This window comes from Lampris incognitus, chromosome 11 (assembly GCF_029633865.1).
Source record: "Lampris incognitus isolate fLamInc1 chromosome 11, fLamInc1.hap2, whole genome shotgun sequence".
In the NCBI taxonomy this organism is placed as follows: Eukaryota; Metazoa; Chordata; class Actinopteri; order Lampriformes; family Lampridae; genus Lampris; species Lampris incognitus.
Genome location: NC_079221.1, coordinates 12,817,126 through 12,839,253, shown reverse-complemented (window position 1 = coordinate 12,839,253; position 22,128 = coordinate 12,817,126). Strand labels below are relative to the sequence as shown.

Below are 22,128 nucleotides of genomic sequence, written 5' to 3'. Positions count from 1 at the left end.
TTTTCCTGTTTGGGTAGAAACAAGATTCCTTGTTTGCCTCAGCTACGCTAATGATAGTGAGGCTAACTTTCTTTGTTAAAGCTGAAATTTGAGACTTTTCTCCATTAATCAATGTTTATATCCTCCATGTGTGTGATGGAGTCAGGCTCCATAACACTACGAGTCATCTTCACCATGTTTGGAGACACTTTCCAGTCTCCGTATACTGCCGGTGAAATGTTTTGAGCGGGTAGGATGAACACTGGTGCAGCAGCAAACACGTACGTGATGGAAAAAAAGACTGAGACGTGATGCTGATGTGATGTATCCATGACAACTAATATGACTGCACAACTGTTCCCATACAGTGTCTACGCTTGGTTTGTTGTCCCAGAAGATCAGAGTCATTTGGATGTTATATGTATATATATATATATATATATATATATATATATATATATATATATATATATATATATATATATAAAACACTTTTCTACTGGATGATTGACTGTCTGTCCAACACAATCACCACATCATCATCATCATCACCTTTCAAATGTATAAAATAATAACTTATTAATGGAGAAACGTTGCGGATTGCAGCTTTGAAACGGAAAGCTTGTCTGCAAACATCTAATGCTTTGGACAGAGTTTTTGCAGATGTCATCTTGTCCGAGCCAAAGTTTGGCTAGCATGGAACAAATAAGTTTTTGTTTGTAGGACAGTCTGAGCACCAGCCCCAGGCTCTGCCCTCAGTTCTCCCCTGATTTAAAGTATGAAAACCCACTGTTTTCTGACTGACGTTCGTGCTTGAATTTCTCCAGACCTCCGTGAGCCTGGTGAGACGGAGGTCGGGCTATATGAGGTTACTCTCTGAGAGACGCTGTCGTGTTCCCTGCAGCCAGACTGACCAGAACTGTTTGTCCCAATGCTTTTGTCCTCAGTGATTGACAGCTTGTCCTTCTGTCAGTGGCCTCATTCTCCAGTGTGAGTTCATGGTGTGATTGGGCTATCTGACTGACACTGAAGCCGGGTGCTTTTGTCTCCGTCATTTGGTCCATGTCACATCATTTTATTCGAGTGAACATGCAGACATTTCAGTCGTGGCCCCAGCAGGTCCGAGTCAGCTGTTCACTGAAATGCTTTGAAAGTTAAAATCCTGAAGATTGTCTTTCTTTCTTTCTTTTTAAACGTATTGACACCTATGGTAATGCTGATAAAGGAGTCTTGGACTACCACAGTCCCAGAGAGCCATTCAAAATGGGTGTCAGTACCCACCGCCCAACAGAAAATGGTTGAACCTTGGTTTCAGCTGTTATTGTTGTACTATTTGTTGGTTAAAGTCCTTTTTGAGCTTCTTCAGTCATATCTGCTTTTTCGTCACAACAATTTCACCAGTACAGGCCTTGTTCTTCTGCATTTGGCTGGTGTGATGAAAATGTAAAACGCTATGCCCCACATTTTTATCCAGGAAAGTCCAACCAGACATGAACCATCGAAAATGAGCAACTAAAAAAAGTGTTTATGATCGGAATACTTGTGGATTAGCTGCTGTTTTATATCAAAAGAACATTTATTTGAAAGCAAATCTTCAGGATTGAAACTTTGGCTTAGTTTAGGAGTTACATATATATGTATATCTGCTCCGTGGTCTGTGGCCCCGTGTGGAGAGATTGTGCTTCAGTCCCATGTCACAGCTGGTGTGTGTTATTTCTGGAAACTTGGACGGTTTCAGAGGTCTTCAAGGAGCCACAAAGCTCTCTTGGAAGCAGCTCTGCAGAATATGAAAATATAGAAAAAAAATACTACTAGTGTTGCCTGCTGCTCTTCATGCTCAAATTCCAATGAACTGTAAATCTGCTCGACGTCACGAGGCAATTTGCACCTTTTCCCCCTTTTTCCCCTTAAGAGGAATCAACGGCTCGTCTAGAAAAAGAGTAAATTAACAAAAGCCAGTGTGAGATAGAAAATGACTTCATGGTGATATACATTTTTTTAAATGATTTATTTCATCGTTAATTTTTCTCGGATGTTTGACAATTTACAGGACGTTACAGTAACCGGCTCAACTCTCAGTTCTGGCAAAAACTGAAGTAGATTACGACCGGGACATTTCGCAGAGTAGAATACGGTGTTGACATTTCCACTTGAGTTTGTTTCAAAGTTGTGTTATTTTTGTGGACTACGGGTGTGTAATGGAGCGTGTCCATCCACGAATTGGGCACCTAGATTATAAATGAGTACTGCAGAAGCACCAATCCCACTTATGTGAAGCAGGGGTGTATGTGTGTGTATATATATATATATATATATATATATATACATACATACATACATACATACATATTTATTGTGTATTTCTCCTGGGCTCTTTCTGGACTGAGGGTCCGGCTCTGTGTTTTGACAGCGTGTGGAGGTTTGTTGTTCCACCTTCTCACCTGCGGTTTAGAGAGTCTGACAGAGACCAGCAGCGACGCCACCGTTACCTCCACCATCCCAGCCTGCTGAATGTGTGCGGGCTTTGGCGCCCCAGAGGCCCGGCCCCAAATTTTTGTGGGATGTATTATGGGAGAGGCCTGGCAGACCGAAACACACCCCGGCCGCAGAAACCACAGAACATAAACCAGATCGCGCCGAGGCCGAGGCTGTGACACCGCGTCACATCTCATCACCCCACACGGCTCTGATCTCATTTCCTGTCCGGCTCAAAATGACGTCCAGTCCTCTGAAAGTCTACGGAGGCCGTCACTTGATTGTTGCGCTTTCTTCCATTCCCTTCTCATCTCTTCACGTTACGAAGCTGGCATGTAAATTACCCAGTAACCATAATATGGATTCCTGGCTTCATGTCAGCATATGCTTGCCATCAGCTGAAAGTTAGCCACGCGAGCCAGCGCCATGACAGAAAATGTATGCTTAACGTTAATCAGCACGACTTGTTGGCAGATGTGGTCTGTCTTTGTCTTGGTAGCCTCAACTCATCCCTCTTGATTGTAAATGGCAGAGATCACTGCTTTATACTGACTAAAGGAGGAGGCATTTGGAGGTCGGATCCAGCCGGGGGCCATGACTAAAACAAGCCAAGATACATATTTATGAGCCGTCTTTGCCTTGACAGCGGACGGCTTTGGACCACTACAGTGGCCGGGGGTCAAAATGGCGACAAGTGAACCTCTGCAATAACAGAAGGCCGAGTGATGACCTTACACTGTTCTCTGGAAATTATCACCGAAAAAAAGAAAAGAAAAGGGCGTCGTCATAAACTGGACGCTCATCCAGCGGCTAGGATATGAGATAAATAGAGGAAATGTGGGGTGTTAAACCCCCCACCCCCCATTACAAAGCCTCCAACATGAAAAATGATTTAAGAAGATTGTTTTTCTATAAACATTCATCAACCAAGACATCTTATCTTAAGTTCAACAGTCTTCATCAATAACCCTTACTCCTTTTTACGATTATTTCTGAAGAGTGCCGCGGCTCCCCCACCCCCCCCCCCGCCCCCCCCCTGTCTTAAAACAGTTTAGACAGAAAACCGAGCCGGTCTCACGGCCTTGGCTGTGGTTCATCTCATCATCTGTGAAACAGCAGAAACAGAGAGATTGTAAAGAACCCGGCATGGTGGAGTAATAACAAGGTTATTGTAAGAGGGTTTTTTTATATTGTTATTCGGGGATAGAGAGAAGAGGGTAAACATAAAATGTGAGGGTTTGTCAGCCTTCTTTTACGGGCTTGAAGTTCTGCTGGTTGTTGTTCTCGTGAAGGTTTCATGGTGAATGGTTGCAGCAGGGGTGCACGGGTTCAAGGTCTTTACGTTCTGATGCGGTTTGCGTTAGTCGTAGGCGGTGGCAGTGGCAGTGCAGTACGGCGGTACGAAAACACTTGGGCACCTCACATCCAGTCTGTCTGGCTTTTCTCCACTGTACCATCGCCTGGATCCTGTCCGTGTTTGCGTATTTTCCCATCTCATTACACTTCCCTTCATCTTTCAATCCAAGAGCTCCGCATTCATTCACAATTACTGCACAAATCAAATAACGGACTCTATTCTCCTTTCTTTGTTTCTTTTATCAGACGTCTTCTCCATATCCAACCACCATGCTCTGTTTCAGGTGAGGTCTCTAACCCTGCAGCCGACTCTGTTTTCCAGGTTCTCCTGCAGTTCTGCGGCCCTCTCCTCCGGTTAACAAGAGGCTCAACCTGGTGGGGAAACCCGGGGACCACGGTGAGGGCCCCGAGACGGCCGCACACTGCTGTACCGTCTGGTGCTTGGCAATATGGAAAATATTATCATCTCCATAATCATCAGCAATCCAACTGAGGTTCACCACACTGAACTGTTTGGAAATGATCTCAAACCAGAACTAGCTTTCACATCATGCTCCCTCAAATATTTCAGATCTTATTTTGTGAGAAATTATATGATAGATTCTCGTTGTCATAATTTCGACCACAAAACTGTTTATCAAGATATGACAATATCATGGGTTTACGGGTAGCGTGGCGGTCTATTCTGCTGCCTTCCAACACGGGGATCGTCGGTTCAAATCCCCGTGTTACCTCCGGCTTGGTCGGGCGTCCCTACAGACACAATTGGCCCAGTCTGCAGTTGAGAAGTCGGATGTGGGTATATGTCCTGGTCCTTGCACTAGCGCCTCCTTTGGTCGGGTGGGGCGCCTGTTCGGGGGAACTGGGGGGAATAGCGTGATCCTCCCACGATCCTCCCCTGGCGAAACTCCTCACTATCAGGTGAAAAGAAGCGGCTGGCGACTCCACGTGTATCGGAGGAGGCATGTGGTAGTCTGCAGCCCTCCCCGGATTGGCAGAGAGGTGGAGCAGAGGCCGAGATGGCTTAGAAGAGCAGGGTAATTGGCCAAGTACAATTGGGGAGAAAAAGGGGGGAAAAAAACCATGACAATATCCAAATTTCATCACAATACAATACCTCACAAAGATGATCAATGGTAATATTGAATTATTGCCCAGCCCTGGCCGTGTCCCTCGTCATTATTATCAATGCTGTTATTAAAACAAGTGTTATAGGACTCTATCTTACAGTGTTTTCCAAGGCCACTGTAATGAACTTTTCACATCTGTCAAAAGAACGTGTGCAGCACCATCTAAATTCATTCTGCCCAACCACCGAGGCTTTTCTTTACAGGCTTGTTTAGCGTCAAGTCTCCAGCTAAACAAGGTCAAGTCTCTCTCTCTCCCTCTTTCTTGTCTCAATCTGTCTCGTTTCTCAAACCACGTGCATGAGATGCACATGAGGAAAATATAAGTGTGTGTTAGTGTACATATATTTGTGCACACATGCATGGTTCTGTGTGTCTGTGGCGTGGTTAACCTGTCCTGTCTGACCTCATCTCCCCTTCGCAGAACATGAGAGCTGTTACGCAACGAATGACCTGTGACTTCTTTTGCAGCCGGGAGTCCACTGAGTGACACTGCGGAGATGGCCAGAGCAGCTGGCAACTGTGCACACAGACAGATGATGAATATGAGCTGATCTCTTTTGCTGCTCTCTGTCCTCAGATAAACCCATGGACCTCAAACAGGGAGATAAAGAGTCCATCTTGAAGCCGTTCCCTCTGGTCACAGCCAAGCCCAAGCAAGAGCGCAAGCTGACAACCACCTCCCCTCCAGCTCTTAACAGTATGAATAACACTGTTTGTTAATTTGTGTGACCATGACCCTTCTATCATTTGTTGCTTTTATTTAGGGTGTACATTGTAATGGAACAAAAAGCATCTTATTCTTTCTATTTCATGTATGTTCAAATCTATGCCTTGCAATATGTGCACATGCATGTCATCTCAATAATGGTCATTTAATTGAATTGATGGGAAGAGAGAGAGAGCGAGAGAGAGTGAATGAGTGACAGAAACAGAGTGACAGAGAGAGAGAGAGTGAATGAGTGAGAGTGACAGAGAGAGAGTGAGTGACAGAGAGAGAGAGAGAGGTGGGGTAGGGCGGCTGATATGATAATCTCCATCTGTAAAACATGGGACAGAGAGAACGCCACCACATCCATCAAACTGACACATCTCTTCTCTGGTGTTGTCCGCCAGGCAGCCATTTCGACCTGTTCGATAACTCCTCTATATTCAGCTCCATACCCGCATCAGAGGTGGATGCCATGGGGAAGAAACGCTTTGTAGGTAAGACGTCTTCACAGTCACTCTGCATCTCCAGCACTCAAGAAGGTTAGACATTCTTAAAGATGCAATACTGAAGATTTACCGAACATCTATTTTTTGTTTTGTTTGTTACTATTACACTGAAATATTCATGACAATACTTTATCCTGCCCAAAAATCCCCAAAAAAGAAGCCATGAAATGCTTTTGTAGTTGTTGATTTGGGTACTTTCTGGTAGGAAGTACCTTTCTATGAAAACTAATAGTGTTTTACATCCTCATCATAGCAGCCAAATGAGGAAGAGCAGGCCAGGCTGAGTCTGAAGAAGTGAATTTGTTGTGTCTGGTGGTCAGACACTTAAACTTTAAGGAAGAATCCATTTTCCTCGTGTGGTCCATGCAGACCAGTGACGAAGTGACAGAAGGGATAAAGGAGTGAACGACTGAATGGATGAATGACTGACTGAATCGGCGACTAAATGCCGTCTCTTTTGCTCCTCGTGTCCACAGCTCCTCACGTGATCTACAAGACCGACAAAAAGCCGCATGAGCCGTGCTCCATCACCACCTCCCTCACTTACTTCCCCGATGAGGAGGCGGGCGAGCAGAACGTGACGGGTCCCCCGCGGTCACCCCCCTCCAACCTCACTGTGGTCACGGTGGAGGGTTGCCCATCCTTCGTCATCCTGGACTGGCAGAAAACGGACAATGAGACGACAGGTATGGTGGAGGGAGGGGGCTGGGTGGTATCGACAAAATGCAAATATCACAATGGGTTTATTTTTTGGGGAGGGGCTTTCTCCCCAGTTGCACTTGGCCAATGCTCCACTCGTCTGAGCTGTCCCCGGTTGCTGCTACACCCCCTCTGCTGATCCGGGGAGGGCTGCAGACTACCACATGTCTCCTCCGATACATGTGGAGTCGCCAGCTGCTTCTTTTCACCTGACAGTGAGGGGTTTCGCCAGGAGGATGTAGCACATGGAAGGATCACGCTATTCCCCCCAGTTCCCCTTCCCCTCAAACAGGCGCCCCAACCAACCAGAGGAGACGCAAGTGCAGTGACCAGGACACATCCCCACATCCAGCTTCCCACCCGCAGACACAGCCAAATGTGTCTGTAGGGACACCCAATCAAGCCGGAGGTAACACGGGGATTCAAACCGGCGATCCCCATGTTGGTAGGCAACAGAATAGACCACTATGCTACCCGAACGCCATATCACAATATTTTTGACTGAATTCCCTGATGTCAACGATGTGGAGATGTTCAGGAAGATGACAAAGTGCTTTCATTAGATATTAAACACAATAAAAAACGTAGATAAAGGATCATTAGTAGTGTGATAGGATGACCGTGCAGGTAGAGACATTCACTGTTCATTTCACTAAAACAGAGGAATAAGTTCAGAAAACGGTCTCACTTTACTGTAACGCGGCCTTTAAGAACAGGGAATGACAACATTTAAGTTATATCACAGATTACCACAACCACAATCAGGAATCAGGAACACTTTGTCATTTAATTTCATGTACACATGAAATGAAATGAAATATTGTTTCCCCCAGCCCACAGCAGTGCAACACAAAGACAAAAACACATCCAAAAACTACAAGAACACATCTATCCAAACTAAACACATATATCCAAACTAAGCAACAACAAAAAAAAAAATCACTGTCCAGGAGAACCAACGCCAGTCAGGATGACTGTTGGAACTGCTGGTCTGCAGGGGCTAGCAGTTAGCTTAGCCTGCCCCGCTTCCATGTCCTGTCAGACCACCCTCGGTGTTTCCTCCTCGGGTGCGGCTCCAGGCAGGGCCGTGGTCCTCGGGCCCACCGGACGCGGCAGACCAGGGCCCCCCTGGCCGATCCAACGCCAGCTCTCCCAGCCAGACACCCTCGACAGTCCCACAACACATCTAGTCTCAGATCGCCATGTCCATATTAAATCCAGATAACGCCCAGCTGTAGTGGAGCATTAGGAAAAGTGTCCGCGGTGTGAAAAACGGGACAAAATGGATGATTGACAGGGCGACTCGTGTGTGATTGAAAACCAGCTGTAGCTTTTGGTGAAATCCCCGAACACGGACCTTTTACAAGAGGCTCGGCGATGACCATGGAGGGGTGAAGCCTGTCAACACGAGGAGTTCATTACAGGCTGATGGCTGTGTGATGTATTAAGGAACTCCATCTGTCCTTACAACCACAAGCCAAGATGTTTCAAGGCAACCTTGTCGGCCCCACCCAAAGCCATGTTTTGCCCCATTTTTCTATTTTCTTGCATTTTAATACCCCTCTCGTTAAAATGTTGGGTACATTAATAACATCTCGTATTCTAATATCCCATCTGTGTAATATTAACAGCGTTGTTAAAGTGCAGTTGTTTATTGTTGGAACGCGTGGGGGGGGGGGGGGTTTGGTTGTGCTTTCTGACAAACTGACACACTTTTCTGCTTTCCTTTGTCAGAATATGAGGTCATATCCACCACGCAAGGGCCCAACGGCCAGGAGGTGTCCATACTCACCACCAACCAGACGCACACGGCCGTGGAGAATCTGAAGCCAGAGAGCAGGTACACGACTTTATGGACAGTGTTTTAGCGCCGGGTGTGGGGACACTCCGTCTGAGTAGCTAACGTGCAGGAGGCAGACTCAAAACTGTTTCCATATAAAAAAATGATTTATTTACAGGGTGTAGCTACATGCAAAACAAACTATGAAAAAAACGTAAAAGAACAAATCAAGTTAACTCAACTGAAAAACTCAATTCCAAATAACTGAGTTTAAACTAATTAATAAACAAAACTCAACTCTTAACAACTGAGCTTTAAATTAACAAATAACTGAACAGAACTTGGGCGGCGCAGTGGATAGCGCGGTCGCCTCACAGCAAGAAGGTCCCAGGTTCGAGCCCTGGGGTAGTCCAACCTTGGGGGTCGTCCCGGGTCGTCCTCTGTGTGGAGTTTGCATGTTCTCCCTGTCTGTGTGGGTTTCCTCCAGGGGCTCCGGTTTCCTCCCACAGTCCAAAGACATGTAGGTCAGGTGAATCGGCCGTACTAAATTGCCCCTAGGTATGAATGTGTGTTTACGTCAGCCCTATGTGATGGCCTGGGGGCCTGTCCAGGGTGTCTCCCCGCCTGCCACCCAATGACTGCTGGGATAGGCGCCAGCATCCCCGTGACCCTGAGAGCAGGATTAGCGGTTTGGATAATGGATGGATGAACAGAACTCAACTCGTAACAATTGAGCTGAAATTAACATCATGTGGACACGTCTACACCCTCACGTCCTACCCAACTAACAACTCCAGAGCAACTGCTTAAATACTCCCTCGGGAGTCAATCAGCAGCACCTGAGTTTAGGCTGCACCACTGTGGCAAGGAAAGCCAACACCTGGTAACAACAGATGATGATGGGACAAATGGTTTGTTCTCACCCACTTTGTCACACCAGGTGTCAAAATGTTGCTAAAAACGGCACGGTGGCCCAGTGGTTAGCGCTGTCGCCTCACAGCAAGAAGGTCCTGGGTTTGGACCCCGGTGTTGTCCAACCTTGGGGGGCTATCCCAGGCCATCCCAGGTTGTCCTCTGTGTGGAGTTTGCATGTTCTCCCCGTGTCTGCGTGGGTTTTCTCCGGGTGCTCCGGTTTCCCCCACCATCAAAAAGACTCCTGTCTGTGCCCCTGAGCAAGGCATGGCAAGACCAAGTGGAGTTGGTCCCCGGGCGCTGCATGGAAGCTGCCCGCTGCTTCTAGCTACACAGCTAGGATGGGTTAAATGCAGAGTGTAATTTCCCCACAGGGATCAATAAATTATCTTAAAAAAACCTCTTTACTGTGAGAAATCCAGAGGAACAATGGAGCGGTGATGCAGGATATGTGATATGTACAGTCTTTTCAACCTGCCTTGGCCAGGACGGGCTCTTCATTTTAATATACAGCAGGTTTACAGGCTGAGTAAGCCATGTTGAGAAAGTATTAAATGACTGCAGAGAGCTGTCGGTGTGCCGTGGAGCCTGCTGGCGGTGGATGTTTTCACAGTATGTATTCTCAAGGCCTGGTCCGTGAGTCAATGTTAGTGTTGCAGCACTGAGTGTTTGCTTTGAACAGCGACAGCGATACAAAAGCTATCTACGGCCGGGTGGAGTTAGTTACCGAGCTTTTAATTGGACTCGGTTGTAACAAGCATCTGGTGTCTCACAATTCACCATAACCTTCCCCTGAGTCGGGTCTACTGGCCCGGCGGGTGCCAGAAAATATGAATTCAGCATGTGGAATAGTCATCAGCTGTGTGTGTGTGTGTGTGTGTGTCAGAGAATGAAAAAAAAATACATCAAACATCTCGGGCCTGTATACAAGAGCACTATGAAGATAAAATGTTAAAACTTCCCTAGAGTTACAATTAACACTTTTCTTGAGTAGGTGTAGACTCGATTTTACTACCCACCATCCATGTTCTGTACAGGAGGATGGGTGGGATTGGAACCTATCCCAGCATGCATTGCATCACCCTGGACAGGCCACCAGTCCATCATAGAGCACAAACACACATAGTCACTCACACACCATTCATTTTACTGTCAATAAGTACACCTCCCTCCCCAGGAGTGCACAAGGAGCCAAGTTGGATTCTGGGATTTTTTTTAATTGTTTTTTTTTTGTTTTTTGCCTTTGACTGGCCTCTGCAGCCCAACCTCAAGAAAAACTTAATTTCGGCACCCATACGGACACTCTCACAACTTCTGCTACAGGTTTCCGTGAGACAGGCTATGAATTCAAACTACAGACCAAGTCAGCACTGAAAGACACGCGTCTGTTATCGCTCAAAGTCAGGAGCCAAAAATTTCCACAGAAAAAATAAAAAAAGCTGAAAATCACAGGCTGGTCAATACAACATGACAGCACGGGTCTACATAAACGCATTTTCTGAGATACATCATCACTCTGAAAGAACAAAAATTGAGCACGATGAGAAGTAATATTAGTTCATTTCTGATTCTCATTACACATAGAGTAAGTTAATGTAGAATATATACAGTTAATGTGTAGAATTCAGCAACGCAAATTCAAATTTATTGGGTAATAAAACTTGTAAGGAGAAGGTGCAAGGCATGTGTGGGGGCTGTAGCCACGGGAGGGTTCACAGATGAAGGACAGACACAGGGTTGGTGAAACACGGGGTTTTATCCGTCCATCTATTCTCCAAGCCGCTTATCCGAATTCGGGTCGCGGGATGCTGGAGCCTATCCCAGCAGTCATTGGGTTTTATTTACCCAACTATTTACAAGTCGCAATATCTCTGCTCCGCACGTCGTACGGGCCGGTACTGAGCTGGTGCCTCTGCTGCTCACTTGGCTCACCGTCCTCCGGTCGCATCTCCGTTTTCTCAACCTTTGCTCGCATCCTTATCAGTCAGTGTGTCAGCCCCAGGACCCAGCCTCTCTGCAGAATATCAGGAGTAGGTTTGTCACACCTGAGCTGATCATTAATCAGCCTCGTTGTCGTGTCGCTTCCCCCACTACCACAGCATGTTTAGTGAATCTGTGTCCATCCAAGGCGACATCAGGAACCCCACAGATGCAGTCAAGAGCCAGCGGTACCCTGCGCCATGAAGCAGCTCTGCTCAGTGGGGCCCTGCAGAGAGAACAGAGTTTACATGCAGACACGAGGCAGACGGACACAGCACTCACACGGAGAGAGACGATGAGATAAGAGAAGTGACGAAAGTGATACAGACTAGTCAAGAGCCGAAACAGATGACATAAAAGCATTTGTGAAAAAGACCAACACAGACGATAGCTTAAATCTCCGGGAGGGTGGGACTGTGACCAAGGGAAGACAGGATGCGGCACAAACAGGATCCTACATCCTAAAGTTGTCAGAGTCAGTTGAGAGAGAGAGAGAGAGAGAGAGAAAGAGAGAGAGAGAGAGAGAAGCTGATCCCATGGTCATCAGACAGTCCGTAGAGGAAGATACTTGGTCCTGAAAGGAGGGGCAGGCACACATAATGGGACTTTCATCGGGGCTAGCAGTGGATAGATGACAGGCATGGGCACAAGTCCATGAATACTGGGGTGGCATCCAGCGCTTTACCTGTGCCCCTGTCCATAGGGTTAGTGGTTGTGTCAGGAAGGGCATCCGACGTAAAATTTTGCCAAATCAGTATGCGGATTGACAAGACCAGACCGGATCGGTCAAGGCCCAGATTAACAACGACCACCATTGGTGCTGTGCCCTCACAGGGTACCGATGGAAACTGTAAAATCCACTGTGATAACCCCTGCGAAACAGGGTACATGATGGACTTCATGTTGTCCTTTGGCCTTGACAAAATCCTTCAAACTTCCTAGTTTTCTGGACTCGACAGCCTGAGTCTGGTGTTCCGGTGTTTTCTGACCAAGTTTAGTCGGTACAGGAAGTGTTACTTTCAGACTCATTTGCATCCACAGTGGGCAGATGCTAGTCTGAAAATGGTGGTTAGTTTGCTGCATTTTACTTTGTATGTTGAAATTTTTCTCTTTTGATTTTTGATTAATGCATCTTAAAGGTACAATCTCCAATGGATGCACACAGCGGCCATCTGCCCCACTTCTGCTGTTGTTTTGGTCAGACTTCATAAACGTTCTCTTTATTACTTGCAAATGAGAAAACCAGCTGATGCCGCATCGCTTTCAGTTCCTCTGAGGCCTTCAGTCGTCTCCAATTCAAATAAATTTTCCATATTTACCTGATGGAGCGATATGTCATGTTTGTGTTGTCAGTAGAGGGCTCAAGTTGTCAGCGTCCTCCACTTCGTCATGGTGGCACGTGACATTACGGATTGTACCTTTAACATTATTATGTCAAAACAGCCTTCGCTTCATTCCCCATACGTTTTCATGATGCTTGACCATTTCAGGTTGGGCTCCCAATGTGCCTACTGTCATCTATCACCTGTCAGCCAGAGAAGCTGGATGACCCCACCAGCAAAATCAATTTGCCAAATTTATCTTTCTTCTCTTAACCAGTCGTTCTCAGTGAGGTCCTCAGTTACCCCCCAGTAGCTACTGCTGGATTTATATTCTGCCAGTTATAGTCAGTGGTTCTTCCAGTTATTCTGCCTCCAATCAGGGAGGTTTTACACCTGGAACAACAGCACCTGAGGACCTGATTGAGAACCGCTGGTCTAAACGTCAACATTGCTCTCATTCCTGCGTCTGGGTGGCGTGGCGCTCTATTCCGTTGCATACCAACATGGGGGTCGCTGGTTCGAATCTCCTTGTAAACTCCGGCTTTGTCGGGCATCCCTACAGACACAATTGCCCGTGTCTGCGGGTGGGAAGCCGGATGTGGGTATGTGTCCTGGTCGCTGCACTAGCGCCTCCTCTGGTCGGTTGGGGTGCCTGTTCAGGGGGTAGGGGGAGCTGGGGGGAATAGCGTGATCCTCCCACGCGCTACGTCCCCCTGGTGAAACTCCTAACTGTCAGGTGAAAAGAAGCAGCTGGCAACTCCACATGTATTGGAGGAGGCATGTGGTAGTCTGCAGGCCTCCCCGGATCGGCAGAGGGGGTGGAGCAGCAACCGGGACGGCTCGGAAGAGTGGGGTAATTGGCCAAGTACAAATTGGGGGGAAAAAGGAGGAAAAAATCCACACAAAAAAATTGTCAGAACTTAGTCGGGCCCTTCCCTCCCACCTGAAATGATCAATTACTATGCTGGACGTTAATGAAATGACCCCTGTTGCATGTCCCTCCTTATCATTCTCAGTTATGAGTTCAAAGTGAAACCAAAGAACGAGCTGGGCTCAGGACCCTCCAGCGAGCCGGTGTCCTTCAGCACAGAGTCAGGTAAGCCTCACAAATAAAACCCATCCAACGAATCACACCAGCAATAAAACACTGATAACACGTGTTAGCCGTTAAATAAAGTAATTTCCATGGTAGAGGCACAGCTTTGCCTTGGTGTGTGTTGCTGTTTAAAAGGCTGTGATTAGCAAAGCTTAGAGACTCAGAAGGTGAGCAGTTAGCCAGTTGTTAACCTAATGGTTTCAACACGGCTCTAAAGCTTTTCTATTGCCGACACACAGGGCTCCTGTTATCTTGCCAAGCATCTCCTGCGGTTTATTTCTACCATACACACATCCAAACCTCCCGATTGGCACTTAATACACAATTTTATACACAATGGGAATACTGTCTTGCTTGTGCATGCTTAACACAGACTAAGATGCTGTGCACTGTTAGCACTGAGTTGGTTCAATGTTGTTTTTTAGTCTTGGGTTCGACTTCGATGATATTGATAGAAGAGAGAGATCTTTGCTAAACTGGCCTGTTGCCTTTGTGCAGTCGAAGCCCCGGTCATTTTGTGCAAAACAAAGTCAGCGTGACACCAAGTCAGAAACGCTCCAAGAAATATTATTTCAACAAAGCGACTATTAAAATTTCTCAATAACCCAAGATGGATTATTGGGAAATTATTATTACGCCAATGATTTTCAGGCTTTCAGCTGTGGTAGGATTCACTGCAACTAATTTCTCTACCTCCCTCTCTCTCTCTCTCTCTCTCTCTCTCTCTCTCTCTCTCTCTCTCTCTCTCTGACGAACACAGCGGATCCGCGAGTGAGCGAGAATGTATCAGGTCAGTGTCCTGTATCTGTTTAAAGCTACAATCCTGGAGATTTACATCTAAATACATGTCACTTTTGCTACTTATTATAGCCAATTCATATTTACCAGGAAACTTTACCAGGAAGAAATGACAGGGTGCATAGTGTTTTCCATCTTCATCATAGCAGCCAAATGAGGAAGAAGGCAGGTAGTGTTGAGTTTGGAGAAATGAAGTTGTTAGATACCTACATAGGAGACAATATAATGAACAAAATGACAAATCTTCAGGACTGTAACTTGAACACCAGTCTAATGAAGCTGATTTGGATGTTGACGCTTTCTGTTTTTTTTTTTAATGACCTCACCTATGCTCCATAGTTATCAGACAAATAAATTAAGCCTGATCCCTCACAGGGAAAGATGCCATCTGGACTCAATTCCCATTTAAATCGGATTCCTACTCTGAGTGCAATGGGAAGCAGTATGTGAAGAGGACTTGGTACCGCAAGTTTGTAGGCATCCAGCTCTGCAATTCCCTGAGATACAAAATCTACCTGAGCGACTCGCTCAACGGTAGGTCACCATTTACTATCAGAGGTGGGAAGTAATGGATTACAACTACTGTCCTTACAGGATCCCTGTAATGGTACTTTTTTTGAGTATAATGAAATCATAGTAATTTTACTTCAAGTTGATTTAATTTATGATTAAGTATTCAACTTCACCATTTCTATTTTGATAACTATCCAAACCACTTATCCTGCTCTCAGGGTCGCAGGGATGCTGGAGCCTATCCCAGCAGCCATTGGGCATTACAGAGTAAACAAAAAAAAAATTGGTTAAATTAATCATTTATTTGATTAAGTGTCAAGTGTTAGTGATACTGGGTGTTTCTGCCAAAATAAATGTGGTTTGTTCATACAGTGTGTTTGTCCAGGTTGTTTCCAATAAGTGCTATGTCAACTAAATATTTCCATATTTTCAGTTTATCAACACAAAAAGAACAAAATAACAAAGTAATTACGCAAGTAGTTTCTCCACTAAGAAACTAATTTACTCTGACTCGAGTCATTTTCTCCATCAATACTTTTACTCAAATAAATTATCACTGCAGTACTTTTACTCAAGTGGGGGGGTTTCAATACTCTCTCCACCTCTGCTATCTATAACATTGCTTTTATGACACGAACAGCATAGGGTTTCACATTACCCCTCTGTAGCCTTCAGATCTAACTCAGCTTTTTATCCTCAGGGAAGTTCTACAACATCGGAGACCAGACAGGACATGGGGAGGACCACTGTCAGTTTGTGGACTCCTTCCTGGACGGACGCACTGGCACGCAGCTCCTGGCGGACCAGCTGCCCAGCAGACCAGGTGTGTTGGCTGCCGAACACAGTTTACTGCTGGGAGGAAGTAGGGATGGGCACAGATAATCCAGTATTCTATTGTTCTACATAATGTTAATCCTCGAATTTTATTTCATGTTTATATTGCACTGTGTCCTTAGTTCGTCCTCCTGCATGCCATATGGGAAATGTCATGAACATCTTTCATGGACAGCAGTAAAAACAATGATGGGTGAAGCCACACAAATCCAAACTTGAACTATTTTCCAGCCAGTGGGTCAGCCCTACAAATGTTAACGTCCCTGACTGACTGTCTAAATTATCACTAGAGTGACTGAGCGATCATGTTTGACATGACTGGGCCGCTGGATCAGGTGACCAACAACGTCACTGAAGTTACATGAGAGGCATGAGGGACAGGCATTACATTACATTACAGTCATTTAGCCGACGCTTTTATCCAAAGCGACTTACAGTAAGTGCATTTAACGTAGGAAATCAGGAGAACTACTAGTCATCAGAGGTCATAAGTGCATCTAAACAAGCATCTAAGAGCAAAAACAGTGCTAAAGTAAAAGCACAAAAAAGAGATTTTTTTTTTTAAACAAGGGAATATAATAAGTGCTAAGAACAAGTAACAGGGCAGTAGTTCTTAAAGAGGTGAGTTTTCAACCTGCGCTGAAAGATGGGCAGCGACTCCGCTGTCCTGACATCAGTGGGGAGTTCATTCCACCACTGTGGGGCCAGGACAGAAAAGAGCGGTGATCGGGTCGATCGGCAGCAGGGGCCTCTGAGCGACGGGGCAACCAGGCGCCCCGAGGCAGCAGAGTGAAGTGGTCGGGCGGGGGTGTAGGGCTTGACCATGGCCTGGAGATAGGAAGGAGCTGTTCCTTTCACTGCCCTGTAGGCTAGCAGTCTTAAACTGGACGCGAGCAGCTCCTGGGAGCCAGTGTAGGGACATGAGAAGGGGAGTTTTGTGGCAGAACTTAGGGCAGTTGAACACCAGACGAGCTGCAGCTTTCTGAACAAGCAGGCACAGTTAAAGCACCCCAAATAACAACACTTAGTCTTAGACGAAACACTCGCTGGCAAGGAAGAAAAAAAAAAAGGACTGCGTGGCTTTTTGCAGCTGCTAAACCTGCACAAATAAGATGAAAAGAAACCGTGTAATTCTTAAAGCACCTGCAAAGGGTAAAATGCACCCCTATCTGTGCTGCCAAGCAAATAGCGTCTCAGTGCTATCTGCACGTATTTAAAGTAGGCAATATGCATACATTTGGTGCAAAATTGGCCCCTTTCTATGCAAATAAGCCTCATTGCTAAAAAAAAAGTCCAATTCACAGACACCATCGCTAATAGCCAGACGCAGTCAGAGTGAAAATGATTAGTGTCCTCAGAGAGTTGGTGGTAACTGGCGCCCAGACTTTCCAGTGGTCATGGCAGCAGTGATCGTAGCCAGGCGAAGGCGTCGTCATGCCAGGCATGCTTGTGAGCGGATATTTTGCCGAAGAACGTCACTTTTTTTTTTATTTAACTGAGACCGAAATCATTCGCAGATACAGGTTCCCAGGTCAAACAATGCTTGCTATACTTGATGACATCAAGGATGACATGACATTGAACCTGCCGACTCTGTTCTTGGCGCAAAGCCACCATTTATACTTTGCCACATGGATAATTGCAATCAGATGCAAAACAAAGGCAAATTGCACTCAGCTGCTAAACTTTATGGGTGTGTTTGTGCTGTAATATTATTAGCACAATATCTTTTGTGAATCGGGCCTTGAGACGGGGCAGATAGCGGTTGCAAGTGATGCGCAATTCATGGTGCTATCAGTGGCAGCAATCCATTCTTTTGTGAATTCGCCTGTCAGTACAGAGTGAGTCTTAGAAAGATGAGAGACATCTGCAGATAGAAACAGATGAAAGAGGAGGAGGAGTTACCAGATACAGATTACAATCAAACATCCAAAGATATGAGTGGAAAGGATTGGTCTCGGGTCCGCGGTGGTGTAGCGGTCTAAGCATCGGCTTTGTGTCAACGGGGGACTGGGGTTCGCGCCTCAGTCTCGTCAGATCCGACTATGGCCGGACTTGATGAAACAGCAATAATTGGCAATGCTGTCTTCGGCAGGGGGGCGGAGTCGGCTTGTGTTCATCACATGAATGCGACTCTGTGTGTGTCGGAAAAAGCAGTGGTTCGGCCTGGATTCGCCTCGCCACTTTCGTGACAAGGCGAATCCTTCGAGACTGCCAGCTGGAGAGATGCAGTTAGCGAATGCATGCAGTACGAGGGTGGGTGTTTGAACTAAAATAGGGATCAGCTCGCCACTAAATTGGGAGAAAAAGGGAAAAATCAGAAATAAATTTGAGAAAAAAAAGAAGAAAGTATTGTTCTCCAACATAGCCTAGCCATGTCATGTGATATGCTAGTTCAGTACACTTCAACAACAAATATTACTGGGATCACTACAGAAAATTGCAGTTCAACATTTAATATCCAGGAATTCACATTATAGACACCACCACTGACTATCCCTCTAACAAACTGGCCACAATTTTGAACACTGATCATACTTGTTCTAGCCACATACTAGGTTTTGACCTAGTCTTATTCCACAATGCGCATATTTGTCTTTTTCCGTGCGTCCTCTTCTGCCATGAAAGGAGATGAAAGAAGATGGATTTGCAAATTAGAAAATAAATCAAAACTATTATCTAATTTCAAGTGTTTTGAATATACTTGTGAAAATGGTTGTTGAGAAAAATGTTAACGCTGGGCTGACGATGAAAGAGTATTAATGACCAGCTTCAAAGAAAGCGTTTCCCTTCTTTTGAGAGGAGCTGCTAACGACCCTGGTAGACATCCAGCCTACAGACATCTGTTTACATCTGTCTACAGACTGGAAGACATCCAGCTAACCCTAACCCTGAACAATAAATTAGTGAACTTTTGTTATAAAGGAGAATGAATTGATTTTATGAACGAGAAAAAAATGAACCAAAAAAACACAGCTGATATGCACTAATGTGTAAATCAAAACTTGTAGCCAAATCATTACTCATCTCACTTCACTCATTTAAAATAATAGGGAACACAGAACGTGTGTAAAAGAAGTGACAGAACTCAGAACGCAATATAGTTTCTGTAAATCCCATTACTTTTGCACGTTTTTACACACTAGGATTATGTATGGGGTATCATACGAAATATATATTTAACGTAGCCTTTAACAGGACTGGATTCATAGCAGTGATATGATTCTTCACAGAAACTTTATTGATTTGACGAACGGGAACCTGTCTCATGAACCAGCCTGCATTGAACCTGCAGGATACCTTTCCCCTACGCTCAAACTGTGGGGCTTTTGGCTTTTCCTCATAGATCTACAGCCCTCAGCCCTAATGGATAGTGCTACTGTTGAATCCTTATTTGAAACTGAGATTGACAATGACGTTAGGAAAATTGTAACAGTGATTGACACATAGAAACATAACCTTAGCAGTAACTTATCACTACGCTAGCATTGGCTAGTACAAAAACATGCTAGGTGCTAACATTACACGTCCGGATCGTACCTTCGTAATTGTGGATGTAGCTTGAAACGTAAAGTTTGAAGAGATTTTTCGTTTTGATTCTTGCATGGCCAGGAGCATACACCCGATGTTATTATTATTATTATTATTATTATTATTTTGTACACAGAAAAAAAAGCTGTCATCCATTTTTACTGTATATTTACAGAGTATGTAAAATGTAAGTACGCAGATGTACACACAGACATGCAGAACTGGTCTCAAGTCATGTTTGACTATACCTTCTGCTGGTCCTGTGGGATTGTTAGCATCCTTTATGGTAACTGACGTATGGCACGCTTCTTGGATAATGCGATTAACGTCGTTAACCGTGAGTTTGGGCAGATCTTTGAAGGCACCGAGTGAAAAACGCCATTGCTTCGGCGTTGTTGTCAGTTGTCCGTATCACTTCCGGTGCTACCCGGAAATAATCGAGCTGGCTAAATCTGAACGCGGGCTAAACCCATCACTCAACGTCGAATATCTCTATTCTTGTTTTACATGTTTACACTTCTGACTTTAAGCCACGTTAAATTGGGATTTTTATGGCCAAGACTTTATTACGTCAAATGCTTACTGATGTGTGATTTCTTGCTTTATTTATTTTTTAACAATTATTATTTTACATCAGTAATAAATGGGAAGCAAGCTGCTTTATGGTCTGTAATGTATGTTTCTTGTCAATACTGTAGGCCAGATATCCTAATCATGCTAACATTGTAGGCTATATGCATGCCGCCCCTCTATCCCAACAAACAAACATGAAATTCTATTTGAATATTTTGTCTGAATATTTAAATATGAACAAAAATTCCCATTGCTATTATAACGTCGGTATGTGGGTGTCAGGGCTCTCATCTCTCCTCTCTGTCTCTTTCTCACCAGGCTTCTACAGAGCGATGAGACAGGAGCCGGTCAACTTTGGAGAGATTGGCGGGAACTCGCATGTCACCTATGTAGGCTGGTATGAATGTGGCACACCCATCCCTGGAAAGTGGTAAGAACCCTGGACGGCTATCCACGGAGCATCCTGATGGAGGGATGATGACCTCTTTGGAGGCAGAGGATGAGGAAGATGAAGACCGAGGATGGCTGAATAGGCCTGAACAGAGGTGGGCCTCTCTCTCTCTCTTTTTAGAAACCATGGACACTGTGGACAGGTCTCTCTGTCTGACGTCAGCCTTCTCTCCTGTGTATAAAGCTGTACAGAAACCATTAATGTGCCACAGCTCTGGAGTGCTTTTGTAATATCACAGGCCTAATTACGATATCTATCACACATGATGTCATGGTATGAAGGACGGAATAGAAGCATTTCTGAGTGAGTCCAAATGTTAAATATGATCACAGAGAAAATGTTGGGAAGCTGGCTCCCAAAATGTATTAACTTGTATGTTATTTATCAAGGGGTTATTAAATATTCTGTGAGTGCTCTACCGATGAGACAAAAAAATGCGTTTTGATACTTGTATGGTGAGAAGCATACACCTGATTTTTTTTTTACACAGAAAAAAAGCTGTCAATCATTCATTTTACTGTATATTTACAGAGTATGTAAAATATAAGTACACAGATATACACACAGATGTGCAGAATTGACCTCAGTCATGTTTGAATATACCTTCTGCTGGTCCTGTGGGATTGTTAGCATTCTCAGTTTGCACAGTAATAATACTTTTATTATTTATACAGCACCTTTCAAAAACAAAAGTGCTTTACAATAAAAACAGATACAAGTAAATAAGATCCAGAACTCAAGCTATAAATAAGATAATTTAAATAATTACAGCAAATACCACCAGCTGAGTCTTAAGTAGAGATTTAAAGCAGGATAGTGAGTTCCCGGTCACCTTTAGTGACAAGTGGAGATTTTGGGTTAGGGCAGGAACCTGCTGGAGGATCTCAGACAGCGATCAGGCTCACAGGGAGTTGGCAGATCACAGGTATAAGCTGGAGCCAGACCATTCAAGCAGTAAAATCTTTTGTATCAACTGCAGTAAAAAGTATTGTTCATATATGTATATGGTGTAAAGGGAAGTAAGCCCGGGACCACGGCAGTCAAGTGGAGGTAAAGTAAACATGGTACGCAACCAAACTGCACCAAGGCTCCATCAGATCCTTCAGAGCGAAGAACACAATGCTATTTTTGGGTTTTAAATCGTCCTTGCTGTCTTCAGTTCAGACGTCCCTGACACCAGTATCAGTTTTAGACTTGAAAAAGGGACAAAATATCTTGCATTGTGCAAATGGAATTAGAGCAAATGACTTATATGCTTTTGAGTTTAGATGTTATATGAATGTACATAAAGCTTTGAGATGATTGGATTAAAAAGCCCCTACAAAGGATTTTTTTTGCCACACTTTATAACTGCAGTTGAAATTTTGTTTTCAATATGCACATTATCTATTTTCAACAATAAATACAAAGATTCTTTTTATTCTGGTATTCCCTTCCATTTCCATTCCTTTTTATACCACAGGGTCACACTCAATCATATTTAA

General features: G+C 44.8%; 1 protein-coding gene across 6 annotated transcripts in view; it reads left to right on the top strand.

The window, feature by feature from the left end:
* Window positions 1-22,064, top strand: part of LOC130121286 (target of Nesh-SH3) — a 59,679-nt gene extending 37,615 nt beyond the window's left edge. For all 6 annotated transcript variants that reach the window (XM_056290164.1, XM_056290165.1, XM_056290163.1 and 3 more), the window contains 10 exons: window positions 4,133-4,207; window positions 5,518-5,637; window positions 6,054-6,143; window positions 6,632-6,841; window positions 8,589-8,694; window positions 13,865-13,944; window positions 14,705-14,734; window positions 15,118-15,276; window positions 15,956-16,078; window positions 20,512-22,064. In XM_056290164.1, the coding sequence (XP_056146139.1) occupies window positions 4,133-4,207; window positions 5,518-5,637; window positions 6,054-6,143; window positions 6,632-6,841; window positions 8,589-8,694; window positions 13,865-13,944; window positions 14,705-14,734; window positions 15,118-15,276; window positions 15,956-16,078; window positions 20,512-20,627 (1,109 nt within the window). In that variant the 3' untranslated portion in view covers window positions 20,628-22,064. The remainder of the gene's footprint in view (window positions 1-4,132; window positions 4,208-5,517; window positions 5,638-6,053; window positions 6,144-6,631; window positions 6,842-8,588; window positions 8,695-13,864; window positions 13,945-14,704; window positions 14,735-15,117; window positions 15,277-15,955; window positions 16,079-20,511) is intronic.
* Window positions 22,065-22,128: the final 64 nt, after the last annotated feature.